Raw genomic sequence first — 26,126 nt, forward strand, 5'->3', positions numbered from 1 at the left:
CAAATTGTAAGATTTTACTGTCCTATAAAGCAAACAACTTTTTTCTTTTTTTTTTGGTGAGGGGGATGCGGATGGACTGCACTGTGCAGCTTGTGGGGTCTTAGCTCCCCGACGAGGGATTGAACCCAGCAGTGAAAGTGCGGAGCCCTAACCACTGGACCTCCAGGAAATTCCCTATAAAGCAAACTCTTTATGCCCATGAACTGGCCACAATCATATGCACTAATAATGCCATTATAGTAAATATAAGCAAGTGGACTTGAGATAAGGGATCACCAGTCTTATCCATTCTTAAGTACGTGGGCCCTGTAAACATTTTAAAAAATGCAACAGTGACCCAATAGCACTCGAGCTATTTATTACTAACATTGTATCTGTAGCCCATTGACCTTGCTTCTCCAACTGTATTAAGGACAAGTTAGCACTAGGCCAAAATTTTTATGACTGATTTTAACCAATGGCTAATTTTTATATTTTAGGCCTAGAATTTTATTTTTACTGATTTATAATCCATATTTGATTTTTTTGTTTGTTTTTTTTGCGGTACGTGGGCCTCTCACTGTATGGCCTCTCCCGTTGCAGAGCACAGGCTCCAGACACGCAGGCTCAGCGGCCATGGCTCACGGGCCTAGCCGCTCCGCGGCATGTGGGACCTTCCTGGACCGGGGCACGAACCCGTGTCCCCTGCATCGGCAGGCGGACTCTCAACCACTGTGCCACCAGGGAAGCCCCATATTTGATTTTTGTCACTAAAGCTTGATAATGCATATTTTTAAAAAATAAAATGCCCAGTTCTGAAGAGAGAGGAACTTTAAAGCACTCTATTATAGAATATTCTGCAGAATACACCCTGAAGGTTATACTATGATGACAACAGAGAGAACCTGCAAAGCAGCAGAAAATTGATTTTTTTCAGATGATTTTGATACTTTGCTTCTCAGACCAGTCAACTCTTCTTACTCAGGAGCCCTGGAAGTTAATTATTTTGTACAGGGTCCTGCATAGTGATTAGGTATTCTGTCAATATTTGTTGAAGGAATGATGTGAAGAATTAATATTATCTAACATGGAAAAAAATAGGCTGTGGTTTAATCTAAGACAAACTCATTTTCAATGGTATTACTTTAAATAGCATAATTTTGAGAATGAGTTTATTCACTCGTGTAATTTAATTTACAGCTCCCTTTGTGTTGTAATGGGTTAGGTGGTGAGGGTCCACAAGATCCTGGGCTCCCTTGCAAGGATTGCAGAGACACAGAAACACCTAATAATGCCCGTGGTCTATATCTGGCCTACAAGTGTGTTTATCTTGGCTCCCCGAGATGTTTTAAAGGTTTTTAAATTTGTAAGTTTTAAAATCTGTTGCCTACCTTTAAAATTTAGGGGAATTACACAGTTTAAAAATCCAAACTTCAGGGATTTCCCTGGTGGTGCAGTGGTTAAGAATCCACCTGCCAATTCAGGGGACATGGATTCGAGCCCCAGTCCAGGAGGATCCCACACACCGTGGAGCAGCTAAGCCCATGCACCACAACTACTGAGCCTGTGCTCTAGAGCCAGCGAGCCACAATTACTGAGCCCACATGCCACAACTACTGAAGCTCACATGCCTAGAGCCCGTGCTCCGCAACAAGAGAAGCCACTGCAATGAGAAGCCCGTGCGCCACAATGAAGAGTAACCCCCGCTCAACACAACTAGAGAAAGCCTACGTGCAGCAACAAAGACCCAATGCAGCCACAAATTAAAAAAAAAAAAAAGAAATCCAAATTTCTGTCCTCTCTCAAATCAGATCTGACGATGATGGGTCCACATTCACACTGGGCAGTAGTCAGCTTCTGTGACGAGCATCCCCCTTTGAAGACAGCCTGCATTCTCCCCTTCACCACAGTCCCCACTAGCTCCTATCACATTACACCCAGCCTATTCCCCCTGACTTTCATTACCTGCTTGGCCCACATTAGCATGTGATATAATGTTAATAAATTTTTAAAATGTCTTATCCATGTGCATTCCCTGATATGCCATCTTAAACATATGTGCTCCTTCTGTCAGGTTTAAATATGGCTCCTTTATGCGTAATACTGAGAATATCTATCCCCGAAACCCGGCTTGCCACAGAGATTGGGTTATCCTGTGCACATCTGAAGCTGTTATTTCGTCAGCAGGCCCTGCTAACCCTTGACTTTTTCATAAATCAGTCAATAATTTTGTCTTCCACATCTCTTAATCCATTTCTCTCCTTCCTTCCCCAATTTCTTTTGTAGGTGCTCCTGCCTGGTAACATTCTTATTTTTTTATTTTTGATATCTTTATTTAAGGAAACAGGAACAATGGAGAGGTTAAACCAGGGAGGAAGTACTGGGAAAATGAACTGAGATTTTTATTCTTTTTTGTGTCTCCAAGTAGGATTCAGTGCTGTTATCCTCACTTAATTAATACTTGTTAATTGGATAATCATGGTGAGAGCTGGCATTAGGCATCTAGGCCAGGTGTGAGATGAGCAAAGTCACATTCTGATGGAGCTACAGTAAGTAAGCACCTTGTTTTCAAGGCTCTCTGAAGCCAGCCACCCGAAGCTAGGAGACTTCAGCCATAGAGAGAATTCTGTCATACCCATCAGGGGAGACTTAAAAAGCTTCATTGATTCTCAAAAGTGAAGAAACTCTGGACACCATTGTTAAATTGGATTTTTGCTATTTTACAGGGAGGTCTTAGATTTGGGACATCCACTGAGATTGATACCGTCACCAAGGAAGGCATAGAGGACTCGTCTCACTTTCTGAGAACCCAAATTCAATGCATCCCCCAGCTGGCACCCACTAGAACAATATGATTTCAGGAATCAGGTCTTATCCTTCAACCTGTTGAGGGTATTGTGCTGCAGACAAAGCAACTAGCGTAGGTTCTGATGCAAGAACACAGGCTCCTGATGACAATTCTCATGAATAAGCCCATATTATAACTCTATTAGTCAGGGTTCTCCAGAGAAACAGAATCAATAGGATGTGTGTGAGAGAGAGGAAGAGAGATTTATTTTAAAGAATTTGCTCACATGATTGTGGAGATCAAGTCCCAGATCTGCAGGGTAACCCAGCAGGGGCTGGAGACCCAGGAAGAGTTACAGTTCCAGTCTGCTGGAAGAATTCCTTCTGCTTGGGGAAGTCAGTCTTTGTTCTATTAGGGCCTTTAACTAGGTAAGGCTCACCCACAAGTCCCCTGATTTAAATGTTGATAATCCAATAATAATAATCCCTTTGCAGAAATATCCAGAATAGTCTCTGACCAAATATCTGGACACTCTGGCCCAGCCCCATTGACATATAAAATTAACCATCACACCCTCTTAGAGAAAGGATAGAAAATTGGTCTACAAAACCTACCTTTGAAGTTGAATTTTTACTAACCCTCAGGGTTAGATTGGAGGATTCCAGACTCTCATTCCTGGAACTTTCTAGTGTTCTCCTAGACTGCTTCTCTTTAAAAAAAAAAAAAAAAAAGTTAATGCCCATGTTAATGAGCTGCCTGCAAAGGAGTGAAGGCATTTGAATAAGTCTTTATCCATGTAGATTGGTTGTATATTTTGTGGTATGATTTAGATGTGCAAATTTCTGTGTTCACATTTTAAGTTCTTCAAGTATTATTGACATCATAGGAACCAGAAATAAGTTAGAGAGTTGTTTTTAATTTTGATGATTCACATGCTGACATATAATGTTCAGATTCCTGTACTAGGCTCCTTAGGATTCTTTAGGGACTAAAGAGCATCAGGTCCTGGCTTGTGATTGCCTTTTTTTTTTTTCTCCCCCCGGTACGTGGGCCTCTCCCTGTTGTGGCCTCTCCCGTTGCGGAGCGCAGGCTCTGGACGCGCAGGCTCAGCGGCCATGGCTCATGGGCCCAGCCGCTCCGCGGCATGTGGGATCTTTCTGGACCGGGGCATGAACCCGTGTCCCCTGCATCGGCAGGCGGACTCTCAACCACTGCGCCACCAGGGAAGCCCCCCCTTTTTTTTTTTAAACTGAACTCAAACATGAGCTTTCTTTCATTTTTAAAAGGAGGCGAGCCTCTTTTTAAATATCTTATTTTTAAATCAATTCAGTCTCTATCATGGTAGAAAAGAAACATCTTAAGCAGTAAAGACAGCTTTCCTGTTCAGTTTAAATTCAGTTGTGATACAGATTATATCATAGGAATATAGTACTAAGACCAGATGGGCCTCTGCTCTGCCGGTTTGCTGTGTGATCTTGGAAAGTTCACTTAACCTTTTTAGTCCATAGCTTCCTCAACTGTAAACTGAGCAGTTTGAACTATACTCCAGAGAGCCAACTCAAGATTTATTTGGGCAACTTTTCCTGCTGCCCAAATTTGTAAATTCTAGCTTTGTTAGGGGATTTTTCTTCATCTTTTTGAGAGCTACCTAGAAAAAAAAAAAAAAGATGATATTATGCAGCAAGACCTACAGAGGTTAAATTACTCATTTATTCATTAACTTAAAAAAGTAAACATTTGTGGAATGGTTTATGGAAGAAGCATTTCAGCTGAGTCTTGAAGCAGGAAAAGGATTTGAACGTATAGGGGTATGGAGAGAGAGCTCTCCAGGAGAGAAAGGTCAATTTAAAGAAACCCCCATGGAAGGAAAAGTCCAGGAACACTGAAGAGGACATGGTGTCTGGGGGAAGTGATGGAAGAGGCAGCTGAGAAATTAGATTAATATCAGATTGTAGAGAACCTCAAATTCTAGACTGAATAACTCAGGAGACCTTAAGCTCTGTAAATGAAATGAAGGACAATTCTCTTGCTTCCATGTGTCTTTGATGCGTGGTAGACACTCAGTAAATACTGGTTGTTTGAATGAGAGAATTTAAAATTTTCGAGAAAGGGAATGAAATGATGATCCCCTTTAAGGGGATTTTACTTGTCCACCATGTAACTACTAGAAGACCTAGTTTGATTTCATTTATATAGGCAAGGAACAAGAAGGGGGACTGAACTTGGCTGTTGGCACCCACTGTTGGGTATTGGAAGAGGGAGGAATTGAAGGTGACTGAGGTTGATTCTGGATAGCTGTGAGAGTGGTTGATATCAGATTCTAAGTCATATTTCTATCCTGTGTGCCTTTTCATCTTTCTTCTTGTTACACTTGAGTTCAGGGACCCTGTCAACTTTGTTTTCAGTACCTTGCTTGAACAGGTCCTTAATATATATTTGCTGAAGGAGTTCATGCATGGTAGCAAACCTGATTTGGTCTTTAGTTTGAGTACAGGCAGTGATGATGATGTCAGAATTACTGAGCTACTTTACCTCTAGGCAGAAATTCAAATACTTTCATGCCCATTCAAGATGGTCGTCGTTTTCATCTAAGTATTATTCCATTGTGATAAGCTCTGATAGGAAACTTAAGTTGATGTTGACTTAGTTATCTCAGTTATTAGCTAGATTCAATCAATAATAATAATAGATATGAATAATTATTATAACAATACTAATGATTATTATGCAGGGTGAATTTAAAAGCACAAAATTTCCAGATATCTATGTATATGTCTCTTTCAACTCAACTTGTCTGTATCATGTTCAAGATAGTTAAGTGCAAGACGTTGTGCTAGACCCTGTCTGATAGACAAAGGTGAATAAAGCAGTTTGTACCTTTAGGAGCTCAGAGGATGCAGAGTAAACTAAGCAGACTGTGTCAAGTGTCATGAAAAACCCAAAGACTTTTTTAGAAGAAAAAGTGATTATGAACAGAGGTCTCTGAGCACTCAGGCTTGGTAGAAGAGTGGTAGTTGAGGTCTTGAAGAGTAGAACTCCTGCAGACATATCTAGGGGAAAGGATGCCTCAGACCAGAAAACAGCAAGCATCATAAAGCATTGAGTGTGGTGAGGGGTAAGATACAGCTGGAATGGCAGATAAGAGATGTGTGGGGTGGGCTCAGAATCCTTGGTTGCCTGGACAAATTTCCCTCTGTAAACAGTAGGTTTTAAAGCAAAGAAAGACTGTGGTTAAGGTCTGAGATTTGGGTAAGTTAATTCGTTGGCAAGTGAAGGATAAACTGTGGTGAAGAGACAAGTTGTTTGTCAATCTGGGCCACCCTAATAATCTAGGTGAAAAGTAAGGACACCTCATGGAAGGATTGTAGCAAAACAAAAGATGTCCTGGGTGGTGATGGGTTACCTAGAATATTACCCATAGACAGGGAATATAGAATATATAGATTCTGCCAACTAGATTTTATTGGAGATCTGGGTGGGGAGGAAGATTTTAAAAGATGATTCTAAATTTTAAGTTGAACATCTCAGAGGAGAGGAATTATTAACTAACAATGAAAATAAGAGCAAAAGATATTTAAGAGGAAGGTGAATTCAGTATGAACATGCTGATTTTGAATTTAAGTCACATGTGGATCATTCTTAGGAGGTGTTTGGCAAGCAGTTGAGTTTTTGGGTTTTTTAAATTTATTCGTATTGGGGTGTGTTGGGTCTTTGTTGCTGCCCTCAGGCTTTTTCTAGTTGCGGCGAGCAGGGGCTACTCTTCATTGTAGTGCGCGGGCTTCTCATTGCGGTGGCTTCTCTTGTTGCAGAGCACGGGCTCTAGGCGCATTGGCTTCAGTAGTTGTGGCTCGTGGGCTCTAGAGTGCAGGCTCAGTAGTTGTGGCGCACGGGCTTAGTTGCTCCGCAGCATGTGGGATCTTCCCGGACCGGGGATCGAACCCATGTCCCCTGCATTGGCAGGCGGATTCTTAACCACTGCCCCACCAGGGAAGCCCAGCAGTTGAGTTTTTAGCCTGTAGCATCACTTTACTTTCATCCCACAGATGTTTTCACCCCCCCCCCCCAACTATGTTATTTGCATGGCAGTTCAGGGGAGAGGGCATAGTGGAAAGGTATAGTTTTAATGCTGTGCTGATGCACACTTGAGTTTTGTATAAAATGATGTTTCTAGGCATAACAGCTGATCCACATGTGGGCAAATCCTATTTTTTCCAGCCCTATTTCAAGGTGGTGCACATGAAAAAAAATGATAAAAATTATTTAACCCTATATACATTTTATTTCTTATTATTACTGTTCTTATGAGAAACAAAGCACTGTGACTTAGCCAGGTGCTTTTGCACTAATGACTCTTGTTCTGTTTTTCTTTGGGTAACACAAGGTCAAATAAAGTGACCAGCATGGTTCTTGACCACTGAGTTTAATTTTATTGCAGGTCCTGTTCCTTCCACAGGAAGATGTGTTTTGTGTTTTTGCCCTCACAGTACTGAAAGGTGAATCTCAGTCTTTCAAGTGTTCTCCCTGCCTTATCTCACAATTTCATCTCCAGTCCACTTAAAAATCATTATTACCTGCAGGCACGTGAAATGTTACAGATACAGTCCTTATGGATATTGGTACCAGAAGGACTTACGTTGAGCTCAAAATTCAACAAAGATTTTGTAGAACACCTTACATTTCAGAAGGCCTACTCAGTTACAATATCTAACTTATGTAAAAGAGTTACATATGTTTATGCTTCAGTAGAATACTTTCTTCTGTAAACATTATTTTACTTACATTACCTTCTTCCTATGATCCTATCAGTCCAGTTGGGTACAATCCCTCCTGCATTTTGCACATGAGGAAGTAGGCTCAGAGGGGTTGTGTCAGGACTCCGGGGAGCTGGGTGTGGAGCCCAGGTTTGCTGATTCCAAATCATGTTTTCTTTTAATGGTAAAATATTTTGACCAGTGGTAAAATAGGAATGGCTTATCTGCCAATTGAAATGCTGAACTATGTATTCCTTAGAATTTCACTTGAGGCTATTGTATGACCCTCTGAAGTTTCTAAATTGGCTGAATATTAAGCTCCCACAGTCTGGTTAGTTTATCTCTCAGTCTTAAAACCATGTTACTGCAGTAGTCTGTGTCATTTCCGTGTGTGTGTGTGTGTGTGTGATATTTATAAAGATATAAATATATCTTTAGGTGTATTGATGAGCACCCTCATGGCAGAAAACATATGCATTTGGGTCTGCTGACACTCCTGCTTTCTAGATTTTTCTTGTGTGACCTTCACTGAAGGAAGGACAGGAGACCTGCCACACTGCTTAGAAGACTGATTTTCACCAGTGGCCTTTTATGGATTTTAGGGAGCAGTGGTCTTGCGGTTTTCCTTCTTGCTTGCTCCCTAGCTAGCTAGCTAGTCTCTAAAAGAAACTACCGAGTAGTCTTTGCCAGCTTTAAGAAATAGACCCTGTTATAGCAGAGGACTTCCCTTGAGGTTTTCATGTGTTTTATTGTGCAAAAATATCAGTGTTCCAAAGAAGGTCAAGATTTAAAAATCCCATGTCTATTATCTTTCTTGGAGACTCGACTGGTCTGGTAAGATGATGGACCCAGCTATCTTCAGACTCGTAGCTTTATTAACTTTTGAATATTGGGTCAGTAATTCCTTTTGAGGACACATTAACCGTAAGTATTCCACATCTTACGTTTCATGTTCCTTCTACAGAACAGGGAGATTTGGATAGGCCTTGTCTGTCTCCTTCACAAATGTGCCTGAGAGATTGAATGAACCAGTTCATCTCCAAGGTCATCGGCTAACTGAGGTTCTCAGTGCTTCTCTCTGATGTCTGTGTCATACCACTCACAGTTGTCTGCTATTTACTAAGTACCCAGCGTATGTGCAGGAAGAAAACACACGAATTTACAAGCTCTGGTCTCCAGTCCTGGCAAGCCTCAGCCTCTTCGGTTTTCTGCATTTTGTCATTCAGCATTTGCTAAAATTTTACCCTTCACAGGCAGACTCTGGGCTAGGCTCTAGGAATAACCATGGGAAAGGATCTCTCTCTTTACAGCTTCCTAGCAAGGGAGAAAGTATATAAATAAATAACTGTAAAGTGTGTGAAGTCCTTGTTCGAGGTCAAGTGGTAAGATGGACAGGGGGCTACAGAATGGCACAAAGGGAGCCTGGATCCCACCCGGCCTCTGTCCACCTGCCTGTTTTCTCTTATTTTTTTCAGATACCTTTCTTTCTTTCTTCTTCATGCATCGCTGTCCCAACCTGGTGACGAGGAAGTTAAAGGGTAAAAGTTTAACGTGGTTGTGGATCCACTTCCAATTCCCCCAGATGTCACACCTGTGCAATTTTCCAAGCTTGTGTGAGAAGGCAGGTTAAATGGAATCTAGAAGCCAAAACCAGATTACAGCAGGGCCTCCTCCCAGTGATCTGCTGTGGGCAGGGGGGTGGGGAGGGGGGTAGTGAGAATGGTAAAAAAGAAATATGGCTGGTGTGTGTGACACTTAGACTCTCACAGAGAGGGAGACACTTGATTGCTCTAAAACCTTACCTTCCAAGGGCATTTGAAACCAGCCTTGTTTCCACTCTGGCTGGGTTGCTGAACCCTGAAGATTTAATCCTTATTACTGATAAGAACAGAAAGAATGTGACTTATCTCTCCAATCTCTGCAGAGATGGAAGGAAAAACCATTTCTTGGAACGTGATTACACATTATTTGACAGCTTTTCAGCTTGCCCATTAATTTAGGTGTTTGAATAAGTAAACTCAGTTGGGGCTGGGTGTCGAGTATCATTTTCTTTATAAATGCGAGAGTTCCTTTTTGAAGTGATCCCATTCTTACCTCTTCCCCCACCATTCAAACAGAGTTTAAATATTTACCAGTGTAGATGTTTGATTTTTATCTTAGCTCTTTCTTTGCTTAACGTTATTCTCATGGGTGGTTAAGTGGAAGATAAGGGGGCTCTTGTTTAATTCTTTTCAACTGGTATTGCTCAAATATTTGGAGAGCAGACACTTCCCAGAAAGAATGAGCAGGAACCTGGTTGAATGGAGGTGAAGTGAAATGTCCCCCTGTCATATCTGAGTAAACCAGGCACTGTTGGGCCGTTACTAGGATGTTTTTTGGTGTCCAGATCTCCTCTTAAAGGCTCCTGGAGCTACTGGTCGAGGGGTCTTGCCTTCTTTGCTTCCCAGAAAAATGTGTGCTGCTCTTAGAATGGAACTTGGTAGTTCAGTGACACCAGCAGCAAGGGACTGCCTTGTGCTGGGAGCTCCACTCGAAGTCTCACAGCATTTGTTCCACACCAGCTTCTGATCCGATAACAGATTTTGCTTCCACAAGAAATGGTGTGTATGTGTGGTGTTTTGGTTTGGTTTTTTTTTAAACCTTTTGCACCTATCTCGAGCAGTGATTAAAAACAACAGACAAGTAAAAAATATCCCCTACTCCATTAGCTGTCATCATATTGGCTTTATTTATGGACTATCACTGTAAGCCTTGCTCTTCTGAGATATCCACAGGGATTTGCTTTTTAAATTATTACCTTTAAAATGTGCCCATGAACAATACCGCATTTCACCAGCGCCCTTGGAACCCACACTGTGGGTGTGGTTTTTGTGTGCTATGTGATAAATTGAGCAGCTTCGCTGCAAATGTTGAGGAAAACCCAGGGTTTTAAGTGATTTGCCTGGCAAATCACCTTCCAAAGGAAATTCAAACAAAGACCAAGAAAGAGATTTCAGGAAGTAAACCCCAACTGGTGTATGTGTCTCTCTCCTTTATATCTTTTTCTTTTTAAACTGGGACTCCACTGAAAAGTTGATTTACACTGTGAATCGAGGCTGAATGAAATCCAATTGGAACTCACTTGAACACTGTTTTGATGTGAGATTCAAAGCTTCTGCAAATTTATTTTACCTTCTACATTTGCTGATCTCCTGCTTGTAAATCCTGTTGAAGGAGAATAAAAATGACTGCAGCCTGATGGGAATTAAATGTCTGAAGTTCAAAGCAGTTTGCACATCAGAGCAAACGTCAATCAAGTGAACATCTTGCAAGCCAGGCAGGGAGTGAATTTCTCCATGGGGAAGAGATCAAAGTGGGAGTCACAGTTCTGTTTTCTCCCTCGGGATGAAGTTTCGATCAGTTGTTCATGAAAGTAAATCCAGAAGGAAGTTTTTTCTTTTTTTAACTTGAACGGGTAGGAAAGATGGAGTTATTTCTCTTGAAACTAATTTTCAGGCACCGGTTTTATCTTATGAAAATGAATACAGAAAGCAGTCGTAATCCACTATCTCCCCTTTTTAGAGTGAGAGTCTACAGGAGATTTATATAGGATTGTTCTCTTATTACTTTTTTAAAGGACAGATATAAAGATAAGTTGAATTGCCTGCTTATTTTATAGGAAGATCTATAATTTTACCAGTTCTTGACCTTTCCATAAACCTGAAGTTTTATAAATATGACTGGCAGCTAATATATTTCTCAGTGAAAAATCTCTTAGGTAACCCTTAAGAGTAACTGACATCTTTTTATAACGGATTATAAGAATGAACTTCACATTTCTCAGTCTCCAAATCAGGGTAAATAGCACGTTTCTTTTTTAGAAATCATTTTTCTAAAAGGCATATGGGCATAAAAATGTGCTCCTGTCTTCGGCAAAGCCACTGTTCGTCTGGTGCCTGGAGGATGGCTAAGCGAGTTTTACTGCTGTGTTTGGAGTCCAGAAGAGAAACAAGCATTACTGAGTGTGAGTGAGTAGAAGGTGGAGAGATAATCACAGGGGTTTTGCTCACGTAATTACTTCTCCCAGCTGACTCACCAGCTCTGGACACACCGTGCTCCTATATCTCTTAAGCCCCCTGTTGACACCTGCTTCCTTCCCTGCCTGTACGTCAGCAGTGTCGGCAGCCATAGAAGCAGAGTGAGGTTTATTTCTTGCATTTCATGTTAACTCGGTTTTGGAGTGGGTGCTCCCCACATGCGGGAGAACTCAAGACATTGAGACTGTTGCCTTAAAGAACTCCATGGAGCAAGAAGCAGGAGGAAGGAGAATGATTGTCATGTCCCTGAATCCTTTCAATATCAGAATGTGGGGATTTAATAGGTATAAATTAATTTAAAACCACCAGTATTCACTATGTGGGGATTACCCAGGAAGCAAGGATTAAATCCAGTTCTTGAAACAAGGTAACAATCTGTTTCATCCTTTGCTAGTAAACTTTCAGAATCCAAAGGTCTGTGAGCCAGCTAGACAATAGGTCAAATTGCCCCTCTGGCTGAGGTTCTCCTACAAAGTGGTTATTTAATTCTCAAACATCAGGGTTGTTCTGTGGATTCCTTCAGAAAAATAAGAGCTTCAGGTATTTTCTGTGTTACTTTTGGATCAGGTCTGATATCTGGAAGGCTGTGTGTTTGCACCACATCAGCTGAGGCGTCCCTGAGCTGTGTTTCAGTTTTACGCCTCGCTCACATTTACCGTAAAGCTTAAGTTGTGTCTGTTGTCCGTTATGTTGTTCAGCACCTGGAATTCGTTGTCCCATGTGAGAATTTTTCAGAATTTGGTGAAATTTCCTCTTTCTTGGTCTTTTCTTAGTTCTATCTTATCTTTCTTGTACATAAGCCATTTGTTTAAGGTTGTCAGATTACCAGAATGCCAGGGTCTTGCTTCCAGAGGAGAAAGTTGGTACCAGGAAAAGGAGAAAATTGCTATGAGCTGGCCCCAGGTCTGCTGTATCTCTTCTCCATGCAGAGAATGGACATGCTCGCTCTTCTGTTCACGTGGAACTTCTAGCTACCACTGCTGCCCTGAAACCTCTCAGATTTTAGCGGTGAATGGGAAGGGAGCTTGAGGCTTTTCTGGAGTGAAATAATAAAAAGTGTAACCCCAAAATGGCCAATTCCAAAGCTATGCCAGTGGTAAACATTTTAAAAATCGAAGGTATCTACAATTAATAGAGAACACCTGCCTTTAATATCTTCTTTGTCTTCCTTTGCATCCTCATCTTTGTCCCTAGAGATCTTTCTCTGTAGCTATCCATGGTGAACCCTTATGCTTAGCTACTGTCATTTCCTATTAAGTAAAAAGCAAAGATTTCCCCTAAGCCCCACAAGCTTTCAGATTAATCCTTTCCTTTGAGAGAATTGAATTCTACTTCAGCTGTTAGATAATGTTAATGATGATTTATTGATTAATTTATTGAGATACAGTGTAATGTATTCATTATGAATGAGAGCTTGAATATATGTTCAAATCTTGGATCTGTTACTTCCAGCTATGAATCTTGAGCTTCTTTTTTTTTTTTTTACATCTTTATTGGAGTATAATTGCTTTACAATGGTGTGTTAGTTTCTGCTTTATAACAAAGTGAATCAGTTATACATATACATATATTCCCATATCTCTTCCTTCTTGCATCTCCCTCCCTCCCGTCCTCCCTATCCCACCCCTTTAGGTGGTCACAAAGCACCGAGCTATCTCTCTGTGCTATGCGGCTGCTTCCCACTAGCTATCTATTTTATGTTTGGTAGTGTATATATGTCCATGCCACTCTCTCGCTTTGTCACAGCTTACCCTTCCCCCTCCCCATATGCTCAAGTCCGTTCTCCAGTAGATCTGTGTCTTTATTCCTGTCTTACCCCTAGGTTCTTCATGACATTTTTTTCCCTTAAATTCCATATATATGTGTTAGTGTACAGTATTTGTCTTTCTCTTTCTGACTTACTTCACTCTGTATGACATACTCTAGGTCTATCCACCTCATTACAAATAGCTCAATTTCGTTTCTTTTTATGGCTGAGTAATATTCCATTGTATATATGTGCCACATCTTCTTTATCCATTCATCCGATGATCTTCTTTATCCATTCATCCGATGATGGATAACCTATCCGATGATAGGTTGTTTCCATCTCCGGGCTATTGTAAATAGAGCTGCAATGAACATTTTGGTACATGACTCTTTTTGAATTATGGTTTTCTCAGGGTGTATGGCCAGTAGTGGGATTGCTGTGTCATGTGATAGTTCTATTTGTAGTTTTTTAAGGAACCTCCATACTGTTCTCCATAGTGGCTGTACCAATTCACATTCCCACCAGCAGTGCAAGAGTGTTCCCTTTTCTCCACACCCTCTCCAGCATTTATTGTTTCTAGATTTTTTGATGATGGCCATTCTGACTGGTGTGAGATGATATCTCATTGTCGTTTTGATTTGCATTTCTCTAATGATTAATGATGTTGAGCATTCTTTCATGTGTTTGTTGGCAATCTGTATATCTTCTTTGGAGAAATGTCTATTTAGGTCTTCTGCCCATTTTTGGATTGGGTTGTTTGTTATTGAGCTGCATGAGCTGCTTATAAATTTGAGCTTCTTAATTTAACCGTTCTGTGCCTCAGTTTCTTGGTCTTCAAATGGAGATAATAATAAGATTTCCCTTGGGCTTGTGAAGATTAGATGAGTTGATCCATGTATAACACTTGGAATATTCTTGATATAATATATATATATATATATACACACAACACAGTAGCTGTTAACTGTTATCATTACTAATACATCCATTACTAGTTATTATTATTTATTAAATGTTTACTATGTACTAGGCTCTTACAAGCTGTTTTCTGATTATGAAATAGGTACTATTTTTATCACCATATTGTAGATGAGAAAAATGGAGGCTTAGAAAATGTAAGTTCTATGCAAGAGGTAGACAACAATAAGCAATTTAAACCCAGACTCCAATCCAGGTCTGTGTACCTCTGAGGCCATGCTCCTGACCATGCTTTGCCAGGGTGGCAGTTCCTTGTTCATCATAGATGTTCGTGAATATGATTTAATAAAATATACAAAGCTTTCCAGTGACTTAGCTCTCTGCCCTTCCACAGTAGTCAGCCACCAATAAGAAGACTTACGGAGAACTATACATTCCCAGGAATGCACTAAACCTGAGAGAGAAATATAAATCCTCAAGGAACTTACAATCCATTGGCAGAACTAAGAACTTGTCAAGGTTTTAGAGAGAATTGGGAGTTCAAGTGCTACATGGTAGGGTTTAGACAATAAGGCTTCCATAACAAAATATCTTGGCATCTCCCCTCACTTCACCTTTATTTAGTATATGGGGAAGGCAAAATAAGTAAGATAATTTTCTCATTATTTGTAATAAATCTTATGTTAGAATTTTTATTGATTAGTATTTTGCTGATATAAGCAGAATCTAAAACCAAACAGTCTGTATCTGTCAGACATCAACTGCATTGACATTATGCTAAGCCTGATTACAAAACAATATTTAAAAATTAGGGAAAAGACACACAAGCATGAATTAAGATGCAGAGTGGCACTAGTCAGTTTAGAGGAGAGAGGGCTCCTCACAGGCTGGGGCTGACAAGAGGACTTCCTGGAAGGAAGATGAGAAGAGCTGGGGGCTTTGTAGAATGGGCGCAGTGAACACCAGAGAGCATCACAGTTCGGACCCAACAGAAAAAACATGTATTGAGGGACTGGTCTGGTTAGAGCTATAGGTTGGGACAGTGGGAAGAGAAGGTTGGGCAGATTATTGATGACCGGCACTATATTGTGAAACCTTTTATGACTGACAAATGTTTACTGAGCACCTACTCTTGTTAATGTGTTACTTTCAGTTTTATTGTTATAAAAATGTTTTTATAACAATACAGTACAAAAAGAAAAACAACCTATAAAATAGTTCCGTGGTCTCTCTGGTCCCAGGAGCGAACTCTCATTTCACAGCGGCCTGGGAAGTCTGTACGTGCTCGGTGCTGGACTTCAGCCTTCTCCAGGGGTAGGGCTGATGGCCCAGGTCCTGGCCGTGGAGTCTCCGCCCAGGGAGAACGGGGCTGTCTTCAAGCTTACACGTCTTCTGGGAGAAGTTGTCAGTAACTCTCTTGAGTTGCCTGTCCCCTTTAACAAGTTCTTCCTTATTTGTCACTTAAATGAAGCAGTGTGGTGTGTGGCTCATCCTTGGACAGAGAGCTGGGTGATAAGGTCAAGTCTCTCTTAGGTCCCTGATTTGCTATGTGTTCCTTGGTGTCACTTTCCTCAACCGTGAGATAGGTAGGTCTAAAAAAAGTTTGTAATTTGTACTGCAAAGTCCAGATGTGAGTTGCAGGCATACCTAAGAATTACTCTGCTCTCTTGATTCAAATTGAAAGGTCCTCTGTCCTTGGTCTCTTTGAGGCATACAGAGAAGTACCTGTGCTCACGTGGAAAGCCGTTCTACTGCCTTATTTCTAAAGAATCTGCATGACAGGATTGGAGGGCTTCTCACCCCTGGAGAGGCTGTCAAAGTCCGATTCCAGGGCCCCACCCCAGACTCACTAAATCAGACTCTTCTAGGGTGGATCCCAGGAATCTGCATTCCAACATGCTTCCACATGATTCTGATATGGCTAGACTTTCAGTAATTAGGAACCATTTATCTGAGTCATGATCCTCACTTGTTGGACCTCTGGAGGCTTCTGAGGAAGCCCAGAATAGGGCTAAGCACTGTCACGATGGATGTTCATAGAAGATCAGTTAATATGAGTGCCTGCTTTTGACAAGAACAATGCTAAGTGTTAGGTATGCACAGTGGTGAATATAACCAACAAGACGTGGGGTCTGCTCTCAAGGGGCTCTTGTCTGTTCATATAGCCTGATCTATCAAAATCCACCCATTAAAAACATACACAGAGACTTCCCTGGTGGCGCAGTGGTTAAGAATCTGCCTGCCAGTGCAGGGGACATGGGTTCAAGCCCTGGTCCAGGAAGATCCCACATGCCACAGAGCAACTAAGCCCGTGTGCCACAACTATTGAGCCTGCGCTCTGGAGTCCGCGAGCCACAACTACTGAAGCCCACACGCCTAGAGCCCGTGCTCCGCAACAAAGAGAAGCCAACGCAATGGGAAGCCCGTGCACTGCAAAGAGCAACCCCTGCTCACTGCAACTAGAGAAAGCCCGCATGCAGCAACGAAGACCCAATGCAGCCAAAAATAAATAAATAAATTTATTTTTAAAAACATATGCAAATGGAGCCGTAAATTAAAAATTATGACACTTGCTTTGAGAGAAGATGGAGACACTTGACATAGACTAGGAAGTCACCCACAATCAGAATAGACCTTTCTGGGGAAGTGATAAGTGAACAAAGACTTGAAGGATAATTAGGCAGATAATCAGGAGAACTTTCTAGACTTGCACTGTCCAATATGGTGGCCACTATTCGGTGACTGTTTACATTTAAATTAAGATTAAACAAAATTGAAAATTTAATCTCTCTTACATTAGCCACATTTCAAATGCTGGTAGCCACATGTGGCTGCCATATTGGACAGTGCAAAAATAACACCTTTTCATCATCTCAGAGAATTCTCTAGGACTGCCCTGGTCTAGATCAGGAGTGGTGAAACCAGTCTGGCACACCACCTGTTTTTGAAAATTGAGTTTTACTGGAACACAGCCACACTTATTCTTCCGTAAATTCTCTTTGGTTGCTTTCACACCACAATGGCAGAGTTTAGTAGCTGTGACAGAGACCTTGTAGGCCACAAAGCCTAAATATTATCTGTCTTTTATTAAAAAGTATGTGATGGAATAGGTTTAATGTGGCTGTCTAGCACATGGAGGGCAAGTGAGTTCCCTGTCTAATGCTACTCTTGCTTCACAGATGTTAAATGCTAAAACAAGAGAGGGACTGAGATTATGTTGCTTATGCACACCGGCAGCTGCTGATGTATTAATCTCCTCTTTTCTCTCCATCTGTGGCTTTTGAGGCAGCAATCTTCTCGTCTAGACAAACTGGAGCAGGTCCAAGGAAGAGTGACCCCACTGGTGAAGCAACTGTGTCCTTGGAAGCACAGTTGACAATGTTGATATAATTGTGTACTGCGTGAGAGGCTGGACTAAAGAGTCTCTTCAAATCCCTTAAAACGCCACCTCCTTTGAGATGATATGTATCGAAACAAAACTGTTGAACTTCTGCTTTGGAACCCAGCACACTCTTTGAATACCTAGCCCCTTTGCTTATGCGATCAGTTCATTTTAGTAGTTCTTATATAAGATCCAGAAAATCAATATTCATGTGAATAATCACGTGGACCTTGATTTTTAGGAGTGTTTCTCCAGGGTTATAGAGCTTGTCTACCTGCGTTAATGGAATTTCATTAATGACATTTATCATCTAAGGTACACATTTTAACACAAGTTTTTAAAAATCTAACTTCAGATTGCGTTTATTTGCAGGTAACTCTTAGAAACTTAATGAATCTTCTCAGTATCTGCAATCCCAAATAGCTTATTTAGAGGTTCAAGATTTTTCTCTTTCGTTACTCCTGGATTAAATTCACTTAAAAATAGTCTTAGTGACTATGTATAAATGAGTCGGTACATTTTCCTATTATTTTCTTGGAGACTGTTGTTTGCCCTGGCAAATGAGTCACTGATTACACTAGTGTTTATTGATCAGCTACTAACCAGAGCACTAGCATTGTTATAGCTCTAGTAACAGCATCGCACTCCCACTGGAAATCAAGAAAGACCTTGGCCTCATCTATATTACAACCTGGAAGGTGCAAGCTCTGTGTCATTTATCATGAGAGGAACTGTGATACATTATTTACAATCTTTTTGACAGCTTTGGAAAATGTTTTATTATTTCTTTTTTTTTTTCTTCAGATAGGAAACCTGGGGCTCAGACAGATTGCACAATTTGTGCAAGTCCACACATTTAATAGTGACAGAACAAGGATTCAAATCTAGATCTTTCCTACTCCACAGCCATTCTTTCTCCTTCACTACTGTCTATTTTTGTTCTTGGTCTTTGGTTTTCAGACAGGATAATTTAAAGAATTGTTTCACATATCACATCAGAGCTCAGGTCTGAATTTTTGTCATTCTAGTCTGAATTTTGTCAAATTTATTTTCTGTATGATTTTATCAATAGTACCTGAATCAAGTTCATTGGGGGGAAAGTTGGCTTGAAGGATTTTTTTTTTAAATCTCCTTAGAATTGATCTTGATTTCTAAAACCTTCTAGATGCAGATGTTGGTTTTACCCACACTGCTCTGAAGTGATCTTTTAAAAATACTTAAATTGCAGTTTTACTGTTTATGAGCTGACCTATTTTGTACACAGTATGAAGTATTACTTTTGTTGGTTAGTTTTCTGGATTGAATAACCACCAAATAAATACTGCTAATTCTCTTCTATTGTTTCAGATTTGATGGGAACTTTAATACCAATGTATCTAGAACAATTAGTTGTGATCGACTGTCTACTACTGTTAATAGCCGGGCCTTCAATCCAGGACGAGACTTAAATTCAGGTCAGTAATCTCTTGGTTTTATAAAGGTGAACTATATTCTACCACATTCAAGTTGAATAAATTTATTGCTTTAGCGACTTTCTTTAAGTTTTGAAGAAAAAATGTGTACTTAAAATCAGGTATTTCTTTCTAGCAAGTTGACACTCAAAAGAAGGAAAGGGGGCTTCCCTGGTGGCACAGTGGTTGGGAGTCCGCCTGCCGATTCAGGGGACACGGGTTCGTGACCCGGTCTGGGAAGATCCCACATGCCGCGGAGCGGCTGGGCCCGTGAGCCATGGCCACTGAGCCTGCGCGTCCGGAGCCTGTGCTCCACAACAGGAGAGGCCACAACAGTGAGAGGCCCGCATAGCACAAAAAAAAAAGAAGGAAAGGAAGAAGAAAATCGAGTGGACGTGTATGGAGCCTTTACTACACATCTACATATATGGAGTATGCCATGTGATTTGCTAGATTCTTTAATCCATTACCTCATTTGTTAGCAGTTTTACATTTGTTATTTTAAAGGTTACTTGAGAGACCCATTTGTCTCTGCACTTAGGAAGTGTTGAATTCATTTGTATTCCCTATCTATAATTTTTAATTTGGGAGGTGGGGTTGAAGAATGATGAAGGAGCTTTTCTACTACTGAACAGTGCCATGATGCTATACAGTCGTCCCTCAGTATCTGCAGGCACTTGGCTCCAGGGAGCCCCCAAGGATACCAAAATCTACAGATGCTCAAGTCCCTTATATAAAATGGTGAGGTACAATGATTACAGTTGGCGCTTCGTATCTGCGAGTTTCGCATCTGTGGATACGGACAACTGACTGTATATTGAGGTTAAACTTTCTTCATGGTCTCGTTAGAACCCAGTCATCTGCAGTAGTAATAACTACTAAGGCACCTGTACACATGGTTATGTATAGCTTCCAAGTGACACTGTGTCTCTGCTGTCTTTCTCTGGAGTTCCAGTCTACATTTCTCACTCTGTTTGTCTTGTTATGTACGCATGTTGAGTGATGGGCCTCAGAACCTAAAGGCTTCACATTTTAAAAGCTGAAGTGCCTTTAGAAATCACCAGCCTCAATCCTAGAATTTTACCAAGGAATAATCTGAGGCTCAGGAGGGTCCTAAGACTTCCCTCATTACTAGAGAGATAAAGGAGTTAACCTTTAAACATGAAGAACTGTATTTCCCAGATTCCAGGCCTCCTGGAGACATGTAAAAGCCAAGAGAAAAGCCAGAGGGCCAGAATATTTACTTTGAGAGGCCCAACCAGTATTGGTTCAGGGGAAGAATTGTAGCCTTTGGGCGTTGTATACACAAACCAGGTAATCTATTAGGTCTGGAAAGAAAGAACTGTAAGCTTTATATTGCTTAACGATAATAAAACTATAGCTGCTATCTAAATGACCTGACCTAAATCTGCCAGGCACTTATCGCCTAGACCAATATATAATGAATTCAGTCATTTTTTAAAAAATTGGTCAGAGAATCTTGAGGCCTTCTGGAGCAGGTGGGGTTTATTTACTGCTAGAAAGGAAGCTCAGTGAAAATATTTTTCATAAAAAATAACTGAAGAGGGGCTTCCCTGGTGGCGCAGTGGTTGAGAGTCCGCCTGCTGATGCAGGGGACATGGGTTCGTGCCCTGGTCCGGGAAGATCCCACATGCCGCGGAGCGGCTGGGCCTGTGAGCCATGGCCGCTGGGCCTGCGTGTCCGGAGCCTGCGCTCCGCAACGGGAGAGGCCGCAGCAGTGAGAGGCCCGCGTACCGCAAAAAAAAAAAAAAAAAACTGAAGAGAGTAGAGAAGGACCTGGAATGGGCGGAGAAAATGAATTATGGGAGATTCCAAAGCTGGAACAGGGCACAGAGCTGGAACTTGAGTCTTTTGACTGTCAGATTCAGTACTTGCCCTCTTTCCCTCAGCTGTGCCCAGCATAGGGTGTGTGAGAATAAGAGAAGAGTCGGGAAGGACTTCCAAGATCTCCGACCTTATCAACGAGAAGGACAGAGTTGCCATTGATTGTGATGGGGAAGTAGAGGAAGAGCAGGTTTGTGTGGGACGCATGGAATCAACTTTTCAGTTTTAGAAAAGTTAAGTTAGTTACCTAAGTGAAAATGTCTCATAGACAGTGGGATATACAAGTCTAGAGTCCAGAGAATGGACCAGACTGGAGATTTATAAATGAGATTCATCGTGTATAGGGAGTATGTAAATCATGAGACTCAATAAGATCATAATATAGCAAGTGGCTATGAGTAAAAAAGAGTAGAGGTCCAGGGACTGAGTCTTGGGACACTTGACCACTTAGAGGTCACTGACACGAGAAGGAAGCAGTCGCAAAATCTGAGATGGCAGTCAGTCTGGTGGGAGAAACAGGAGAGCCATCTCCCTGAGGCCAAATGAAGAAAGTGTTTCAAGAAGGAGGGAGAGATCAGCTGTGCTAAGTTGGCCCACTAAGACCAGGGCTAAGAAAACTGACCATGGAATTTAGCAATATAGAGGTTATTGGTGAACTTGACGAGGGTTGTTTGGTGGGACAGTAGAATAGAATGAAAGGCTAATACTTATTGGTTCAAGCTCTTAAGAATGCAGGAAAGGAGATGGAGACAATAAGTACGTGAACTCCAAAGGTCTGCTGAAAGGGAAGCTGGAGGGCCACATGGAGTCAAGAAATTTTTTTTTTAATAAATAAACAAATTTATTTATTTGTTTATTTATTTTTGGCTGCGTTGGGTCTTTGTTGCTGCGCGCGGGCTTCCTCTAGTTGCGGCAAGCGGGGGCTACTCTTCGTTGCAGTGTGCGGGCTTCTCGCTGCGGTGGCTTCTCTTGCTGTGGAGCATGGGCTCTAGGCACGCAGGCTTCAGTAGTTGTGGCACGCAGGCTCAGCAGTCGTGGCTCGTGGGCTCTAGAGCGCAGGCTCAGCAGTTGTGGTGCACGTGCTTAGTTGCTCCGCGGCACGTGGGATCTTCCTGGACCAGGGCTCGAACATGTGTCCCCTGCCTTGGCAGGCGAATTCTTATCCACTGCACCACCAGGGAAGCCCCAAGAGAATATTTTTAAATTGAGAGAAATTATGGCAAGGTCATGTGCCAAGGGGAAGGATCCAGTAGAGAAAAGTAAGGAGTGAAAAGAGACAATTGCTGGAGTCTTTTCCTTGATTAGGCAAGAGATGGTGGGATTCCAAGTAGAGGATGTAGAAGCACAGGGCATTCATTTCTAATGAGAGGAGGGAAGAAAGAGAGGGCATGTGGAGATGCCCAGAACGACCGACGTGATGTTGGGAACTTGGGGACATGCCCTTCGTAACTGCGTTTTCTCAGAGAAGTAGGAAGCAAAACCATCAGCTGAGAGTGAGGCCGGTGGTGGGGGTGGGACGGGGACGGGGAGGCACTGAAGACCTGGTGGTTATACTAAGAGTTCTCTTCTGTGATAGAGGTTTAGGGTAGAGCTCAGCTGCGCAAATAACTGGGAATCCTGACAATATGCTGTTTTATTACAGTCTTTATTTGTCAAGGGAGAGGTGGGGAGGAAAAGGATGGTGAGGGCAGAGGTATGTAGTTAAAGATCAGATCTTGAGTTTTGCTGTTTCCAAGAGCACGCCTCAAGTCTAACGTCCTACCTGACAGGAGTTGTTCTCGGCACCGTTGACGTAGCTGGATTTACAAGCCATTTTTGGCAATATTCAGGTGTCTGAGAACTGACTTGCTTGTATCTGAAGTTTTGTGACATTCCACCAGGCAGTGGCTGCATCCCAAAATCCACATTCTTGAGCACTCATTTGTAATACGAGAGGAGTGGGAGATGGTGGAGGGTGACCTCAGAGCTCCCCCTTTCCCGCCTCTCCAGCTCATGCCCCTTTTCAGAGCAGAATTAATGTGCTTCGTAGGCTATCACATGTCTGATATTTACATCTGTAAGATGTCCAGCCTTAGACTGTATATAATCCATCAATGGGTCCCTAATTGATAACACAGTTTCAGATTGCCTCTCAGCCTAGCTGGAAACAGACTCACACAAATTGTAAACCATTCTTAGCTTCATTTATCCAAAACTAGGTCATGTGTCCATCCATCCAACACACATGTGTATTCTTCGTCTTAAAACCATCCCTGCCAGATCTCTACTTTCTAAATTGACTCCTTGCCCCTGAATCCATTCAAATGACTAACGTTTGACAGTGCGTGTGTTACATGATGGTGCTGGTCATGTTTTGCTCAGGGTCTTTCCTGCTTTTATCTCTAGTTTCTCACTTTCTCTCTCTCTCTCTCTCTCTCTCTCTCTCTCTCTTAAAATTCCTGCTGAGCTATTTTCTTGTGCGTAGCCTGATCCGTAAAGAGAGTTTATTTGAAGAGTCCAAGGAAAGTTGCCTCTTGCTCTCTTGAGTTACACAGTTGAGGTGAGAGTGGAAGTGGGAGTTAGTCTTTCTCGCCAGAAGAAAAGGTGTCTGGACTTTCTTTATTGTATTTGATTTAAAGAGCATTTGAAGTTGCAAACTTCGATCTTGGTCACATTGCCGTCTTCACTGAGAAACAGGATTCACGGGGTGAAAGAGGCGTTTATAAGTCACGTTACAGCAGGAAATGCTGCAGGAGGTACAGGTGGGCACTGGCGGCTATGGACCATGCTGTTAATTTCAGTGGCTTCATTGCTTCCTTCTGTGAACGACAAAGATTGGCTCTGTGCTATAGGTTTTTCACCTTTCTTTAAAATAGCTTGAAAATTATGTATTAAAAATGCTAATACCGGGCTTCCCTGGTGGCGCAGTGGTTGGGGGTCCGCCTGCCGATGCAGGGGACACGGGTTCGTGCCCCGGTCCGGGAAGATCCCACATGCCGCGGAGCGGGTGGGCCCGTGAGCCACGGCCGCTGAGCCTGCGCGTCCGGACCCTGTGCTCCACAACGGGAGGGACCACAACAGTGAGAGGCCCGCATACCGCAAAAAAAAAAAATGCTAATACCAATGCAGTGTAAAGCTGTGTTCTGTCTATAATAAAAGAATAAAAATCAACAAAACTAGGAATTTCTAGGGGTTTTCTTAATGCCTAATTACTCCAGCTTCATGATTGCATTAGTATTATAAAAGATTGGTAATTATTTTTATAACATCTAAAAAACTATTCAGTCACTGAGAAATCTAGATTCTTGAGGTTATATGGTTCCGTTTACATTCATGTGTGTGGGTGTACGTATGTATATACACAAAATTAAGTACACAAACAGAGGGCCCTTTTCTTCACCTTGCTTCCCCTTCAAGCTCTATCCCTATATTGCGAGCTACTTTGAAGTCTCATAGTTTCTCACAACAACCCTGTTACACTGATTTCAGAAGATTTTATTAGCCACATATATTCATTATGGAAAGAGTATATATATACTCTTTCCATAATACCTATGATCATAATGGATACAGCCTGGTTTTTTGTTGTTTGTTTGTTTTTTTACTTAGCAAATGTATTCTGATTTTAAATGATTTTACTTAGCAAATCATTCTTCTGTGTCTATGTAAATAAATATACATCTCTATCATTGTAGCAGTGTGTAATTGTGTAACATTGTTGAAACAACCAATCTATTCCAGTTCAACATTTAGACTGTCCCAGGTTTTCACTATATCATTGCTCCCTGGAGGATCTCAAGGGACCCCTCCACAGTTTCACTTGACCGCTATATAACATTTGGCATGTAAGCTTCTTTTTTGAAACTCTGTCATTCTTAGTTCCTATAAAATTGTCCTGTGCCATTTATCCCCGGACTTCTCTGTCCAGGCCTCTTCATCCTTCTTCTTGAGCTCCTTTTCCCTACAGTGGATGTCCCCACGTGTCCTCTCTTCACCACCTCCCTCTGCTCGCTGAGTGTTATCTCCCTGAATGTTCTCGATGTATGCAGTACTCCCACTCCTACCACATGCTACTCAATTCTAAATCTCTGTCTCCAGCCCTGGCCTGTTTCTGAGTTTATTTATTGAGGAACCAACTTCAGGGGACACATCTCTCCATGATTATCCTGTAGCTACCTCAAAATTTAAAACAGTCAAACAAACAAGAACACTTTCCTCTAAACTTACTCCCCAATCTGGGTACCCCTCTCCTGGTTACACTGGGAATTCTTCCTTGCCTTTTTCTACCCAGTACTTCAGGCTTTAACAGTTTTGACCAAATGAGAGTGTGAGAGAATGAATATTTGCCGAGTATTTACTATGTACAAGACACCTGGCTAGGCATTTACCTGTGTGTCCCTCTTCCTTCTCATCACATCCAGTGGTGATGTAGGTCTCGTTATCCTTTTTTTTTAATATTTATTTATTTATTTGGTTGTGCCGGGTCTTAGTTGTGGCAGGTGGGCTCCTCAGTTGAGGCTCAAGGGCTCCTTAGTTGAGGCTCAAGGGCTCCTTAGTGTGGCATGCAAACTCTTAGTTGCAGCATGCATGTGGGATCTAGTTCCCTGACCATGTATCAAACCCGGCCCCACTGCATTGGGAGGGCGGAGTCTTAACCACTGCGCCACCAGGGAAGTCCCTTGTTACCCTTTTCATTGAAGGGAAACTTGGCTTAGATTCCATAGTTCAAAGGTGTGTCTTGAATCCCCTTTGTTTTCTCCACTCCAGTACCATAAACGTAAATGTTCATTGCCTTTCTAGAAGATGAATTAATGTAGAAACCACCTCCCAAAAGTGTTCCCTTCTCCTATTCTTTCTCATTTTCAATATATCCTACACACTGTAGGTATTCTGAAAATATCTGCTCCGTAACTCCATTTCTCAAAAACCTCTGATAGTTTACCTCTAAGATAAAGGTGGAAGCCTTTAAAATTCATCTTCTGCTCCTCTTCCTTAAGCCCTCTGAGCTGTATCCTCAGGGAATCCCTTTCATTGTTTCAAATCTCCAGTTTCTATTACTCCTCCATACTTTGCTCTTGTTCGGTAAGAATTCCTTGTCTGTTGTAGCAGGTTGGGTTTACCAGGAGGCAGACTCTGAGATGGAGGTTGGCAGTCTGGGGGGGAAGGGAAGGAAGCAGGATTGAGCAGTAGGGGAAGATGGGCTGAGA

The 26,126-nt window shown here is 41.8% G+C and overlaps 1 protein-coding gene across 2 annotated transcripts in view; it reads left to right on the forward strand.

Moving 5' to 3' along the window:
* CACHD1 (cache domain containing 1) overlaps window positions 1-26,126 on the forward strand; it is a 217,345-nt gene that overhangs the window by 119,188 nt on the left and 72,031 nt on the right. For both annotated transcript variants that reach the window (XM_027113978.1, XM_027113979.1), the window contains exon 4: window positions 18,992-19,098. In XM_027113978.1, coding sequence (XP_026969779.1) covers window positions 18,992-19,098 — 107 coding nt within the window. The remainder of the gene's footprint in view (window positions 1-18,991; window positions 19,099-26,126) is intronic.

The sequence above is a fragment of the Aethalodelphis obliquidens genome, unplaced genomic scaffold (assembly GCF_003676395.1).
Source record: "Aethalodelphis obliquidens isolate GAN/ISIS:26980383/991018 unplaced genomic scaffold, ASM367639v1 scaffold13, whole genome shotgun sequence".
Classification (NCBI taxonomy): domain Eukaryota; kingdom Metazoa; phylum Chordata; class Mammalia; order Artiodactyla; family Delphinidae; genus Aethalodelphis; species Aethalodelphis obliquidens.